The 4,994-nt window shown below is 37.4% G+C and overlaps 1 protein-coding gene across 1 annotated transcript; it reads right to left on the reverse strand.

The window, feature by feature from the left end:
* Window positions 1-1,143: 1,143 nt before the first annotated feature.
* On the reverse strand, window positions 1,144-4,628 carry LOC113016877 (G2/M phase-specific E3 ubiquitin-protein ligase-like). The gene is made up of 6 exons (XM_080301022.1): window positions 3,949-4,628; window positions 3,775-3,842; window positions 3,555-3,641; window positions 3,161-3,474; window positions 2,415-2,596; window positions 1,144-2,269 (listed from the first exon to the last, which is right to left on the reverse strand). The coding sequence occupies exons 2-5, from the start codon at window positions 3,786-3,788 to the stop codon at window positions 2,562-2,564; spliced, it is 450 nt and encodes a 149-aa protein (XP_080157148.1). The 5' UTR covers window positions 3,789-3,842; window positions 3,949-4,628; the 3' UTR covers window positions 1,144-2,269; window positions 2,415-2,561.
* Window positions 4,629-4,994: the final 366 nt, after the last annotated feature.

Here is a 4,994-nt window from a genome sequence, read left to right on the forward strand (position 1 = left end):
AAAGAATTTGAATGTTCACAGAGACTATCAAAGCACATTAATAGAAAGTTTTGTCTAATGTAAGTGTGGATGAAAGGGGTGTAACATAGTGTAGTGGCTAAGACCTCAAGGCTGCTACTGAAGCATCCTGGTCTTCCATAACACCTCAACAGATCCACAGACTGATAGCATCCATACCACGCTGCATGGAGGCAGTAATTTATGCAAAAAGGACCCAAACAAATAGAACATACAAATTGTTAGAGACATTGAATTTGGGTTTTTCATAAGTTCTACGTCTTAATCATTAACATTGTAAGAAATACTTGAAACACCTCACTTTGTATGTAATGACTCAGTATCGCTAATTTCACATTTAATTAGAATTCCTAAAATAAATTAACTTTTGCACATTACTGAAATGTTTTAGAGTTTTGCCTGTATGCAATCCCTTTCGATAGAAAACATTTAAACTGACTGGAGTCTATATATGATTCAGTTAAAATGAACTGTAAAGTGCCATGCGATGACGTGTTGTGAAACGATGCCATGTAAACAAACTAAACTATCTCTAAACAATTTTTTTAGGGCTCAGTTTTGGTTGGAGCTGTTTGCGGATCTTCGAGATGCTGGACACTTCAATGGAAGTCACGAGCATCAGTGCCTTTTGAGATTTTGCTTCACTGTCATTGTTCAGAAGGATCTTGATGAATGTGTGAAGCTGTGGAACACTCATCGGATTCGTCCCTCAAGAACAGCTTCATGTCCAGGAGGTGTGCCAAATGAACTGTACTACCTACCCCACAGGTAACGGATAATAATGATCAAATAATTACTTTATGTGTAAACCTATATTAATGCAATTGTCTTCCATTGATCACAGATACGGCTCCAGAGACTGTGGATTCCTGATTCAACAATCTGAACTGGACGCTTTTCCTGAGTCTAGGCTGTCAGTAGTTGTATGTGGGGACTCAAACATACAGGAGTATCTGAATTTTGTAATGGAGCAAAATCATTTTCAAAAGCCCGTCTGCTGGGAGTCTGCCACTGAACTTTACATGAAGTTAATAGAAATTGCAAATTTCTAAAAAAAAACAAAAACCTGGCTTTTTGTTGTTTTTACCAAAACCTATAGCATATGCTGCTTTTTTGAACTAGGCTACATGAGTTGGCTGAAGACGCCAAAAGTTTAAGTTTGTGTTTGTAAAAGCATATTCTTACTGAATGTCTTGATAATTCTGGTCCTTGTTTAGCTGATGGAAGTTGAGATACAGTCCTGAACATTTATATAAATAATAAATCAAATCAAAATCACATCTTGCACTGTATTGTGTGTTTATTACAACTTTTAAGAGTAGAACACAGTACACCTTTAAATGCCTTTACTTTTAATAGCACTGTCAAAACTTTGAACAAATCAAGTCTAGCGATTGCATTTTAAATCTCCTTTGAACAGATGTACCTACATTTTAGAACAAAAAAAACATGCTCAAATACATAACAGATTTCTGGATAAGTCCCGTAGCAAAAAACCTACAGAATTTACAATGTAATGCCAAGAAGAAGCAGCTGTAAGTAACTGGGTTATCTAATAAAACTACAATAAACCTGGTAAACTATAATGGATTTGTGCTGTACCGCCAGTATGTCCCACCTTCTCCTATTCATAACATATTTTAAAAAAAATTTGACTTAAAAACTTGAGGAATAAATCAACAGCAGGTTTGAACTACAAGGCCAGACATTCTAGAAACATCCAAATCCTGGGGAGTTTTGAATTCCAAAATCCATGTTGGATTTAAACAAGGAATATGAAGTTATCATTGGTAGTTTCAATAAGTTTAAGCATGTATTTGCCATCGGGAATAAAGAGTCATCCAGGAACTGTAGGCTTGGTAGTGGATCTAATCCAGAAGGTGGCAGTGATGTTAGCCCAGTTGCAAACATCAGAACATCGCCCAACGACACAGCAGTTTGTGATTCTGCAAAAAATTTAAAAAAAAATTATATATGTATATGTGAATTCAACACATTGTCTTGTAATGAGTACTAAAAGAAATACTGGTATAAACCTTCACAGTCCAGCAGATAGTCTGACCAGTAGCCCACAGTTTGACTTTCCAGACGTCTCCTGTTACTTCCAGATGGGCTGAAGTCAGGTTTGAAAAGTCTCTCAAGTTCAAGGGCTGTGAGTTTCTTTTCCATGTGACACAGGACCGGGGAAAGCAAAGTAGGGTGTTGCTGGAGTGCACTCAGGAAATTAAGTGCTGAAAGACCCTCTTTAAATCTAAAGAATGAGGAGAACTTTGTGTCATTTACCAGTTCATAGTACATGCACAAACTATGGACAAACTGTGAACTTTGGAAACCTTGGAGAATGTAAAATATTTCAGTCGGAAATTATGAACAACACTGTCATAACAATAATTCACCTGTCTCCCCTGTCAATTACAGATGAGTTTCGAGCAATTATATACCACCGGAGATAGTCAGACACAATGTCTTTCTTTTCCTCAACTGTGGAAACATGCCTTAGACAACCAGCCACCTGTAGCATAGTACTGTGTTTTATGACACAGTCACGCAGGACATCCACTGAACCAGCACTGTCGATCTGAAAAACCCATAAAAATGGACATACACAATGTAAGCTTACGTGTCTGATTTTCATTCCTGTTTTTTCCCTACACAAAGAAAGAATTTTTTAATGTCATACAGATGAAGAAGCTGTAGTTCTATCCTGCATTCAAATCCTGCGCTGTCCTCACCTCTTGTAAAGCTTTCCCTATGTCGTCATCTGTGACTGAGGCAACTGTTGCTTTTACTGAAGTCTGGCCTGCAAGATAATGTACCAGCTCTTCTGACAGGAAATGGGGCCCTGGACCACCATGCACAACTGACACGGCTATCATCTTTCCTGCTAGGTAGTATTCATCCTCCCTTACAGCTGTGAATGAATACAGTAAATGATAAACTCTCTCACACACACACCTCTCTCTACCGATCGATCAGATCTGATCGATGTCAGATAGATCGATCAGATAGACAGACTAATGCTGTTTTGAAATAATCCAAGAAATTATTATGAGTTGCTTCTGATAATAATTAAAAACAAATTGATTTAAAAGTCCAAAAAAGTCTTTAAATTAAGTTTATCAAACATCTGATCATTGCATACCCTTTGCATTGTAGACGAGGAATCGACGTCCTTCGGGTCCATCAAAAATGGGACGATCTTTCATGTGTTTCATTAGCAGACTCAAAAACTCTCGTTTTGGGCCACCTGCATCAAGTCCTTCTTCTAGAATGCCAGAATCATCAGTAAATTTAACCAGCATGTCATTGGTTTCAGAGTATGACAACCGCCTGAAACCCCTGACTGCTCCATCCCAGACATTTGCTCTTGAGATGTTGAATCTGCTGACACTTCCATGATGAATAGCACTGGATAAGTTTGCAATGATGTCAGGTAGATTAATGTTAACGTCTTCCCTGTAATCACAAAAATGAAAGACCGAATGCAAGACTATACAATTTAGCATTGTTATTTGAAGTAGTATTTGATATTTTACAGTGCTCTGTCATCAATCGGTGAAGCAACTTCAACCAGCTCTTCATCCTCGTCCTCAATGTAGGGGGCACACAGGTCTGCATATTTACTGTTGAGAAATTATAATTCCAACATTAGAATAACTTCTATTCACCCTTTAATTATCTTTACCCATTTCACAAACCCAAACGTGTACTGTAGTTACAGATTTAAAATTACATATAAGACACAATTTTATTTACCTATAGGGACTCATGACTGGATTCGTTTCGTTTTGGTGATCAAGATCCTCTGTATCAGATATTACAATCTGGAAAAAAAAGAACAAAAATTGCATACTGTATATAAACATACATAGCTTTGTACTATTTCAGCAATAGCAAAAAACGTCATGCTGACATAAATTGCCCAAATACCTGACATGGCTGTATGATAGATGAAGGTCCTGGAGCATGTCTGAAACAGAATAAGAGTATTGGAATTAAAATGTCCAGATAAGAAGCTCATACAGTTCAATATTATTTATGATACCAACATTATAAAAAGGCTATGAAACCAATAAATATTTATATTAGGGCGGGGCAATAAAATAACAATATGTATTGCAGTATACTTTTCTCTCAAAGGAAATATGAGACTATTGCAATAGAGCTATCCATCCATCCATTTTATATGCTGCTTATTCCTCTAATCACTCTTTTTTTTCATTGACATAAGAATAGTCAATCCTTATCAAGTAGCGCAGCAACCAATCGCTCTGGGAACAGCATCATGTCCAGTTAGGGTGACTTGTTACCTGCAGCACAGTGAAGTAGCAGCGCCACCCGTGGAGATGTTTGGGCACCATTTACATCTAAACCAACCATTAAAATAAATATACAAGGAGAGATTAGGAGAATTTGCTTTTATTTCTTAGCTTATTCATTTGATATTGACAAAGACTTTGTCAATTTTATGTCTGTTCTCCTGTAAAACTTACTGTAAACTAAGATTTATGTTTAGAATCATTCTTTTTTGTTTTTAAATGTAATTGACCAAGCAATTGAGTGATCTGGTGTTTGTTGTCTTTTGAAACTGGAAATCTTTATCCCTGACTTTTGATTTAGTTTTTAACATGTACCTTTTTTTAGTTATCTGAAACGGATGTAATATGTTAATACATCCGTCTGTCTGAACTTATGACAGGAAATAAATATTTAAATCAAAACAAGCTTCTGAGGATTTCACATCTTACTTATGTGAAATTTTAAGTTCACCTTGTAATCGGAAGGTTGCCGGTTCGAGCCCCGGATCGGACAGTCTTGGTCGTTGTGCCCTTGGGCTAGACACTTCACCCATTGCCTACTGGTGGCGCCAGTGTTCGGCAGCCTCGCCTCTGTCAGTGCGCCCCACGGTGGCTGTGGGTACAATGTAGCTGCCATCACCAGTGTGTGCATGTGTGTGTGAATGGGTGGATGACTGG

The sequence above is a fragment of the Astatotilapia calliptera genome, chromosome 4 (genome assembly GCF_964374335.1).
Source record: "Astatotilapia calliptera chromosome 4, fAstCal68.1, whole genome shotgun sequence".
In the NCBI taxonomy this organism is placed as follows: Eukaryota; Metazoa; Chordata; class Actinopteri; order Cichliformes; family Cichlidae; genus Astatotilapia; species Astatotilapia calliptera.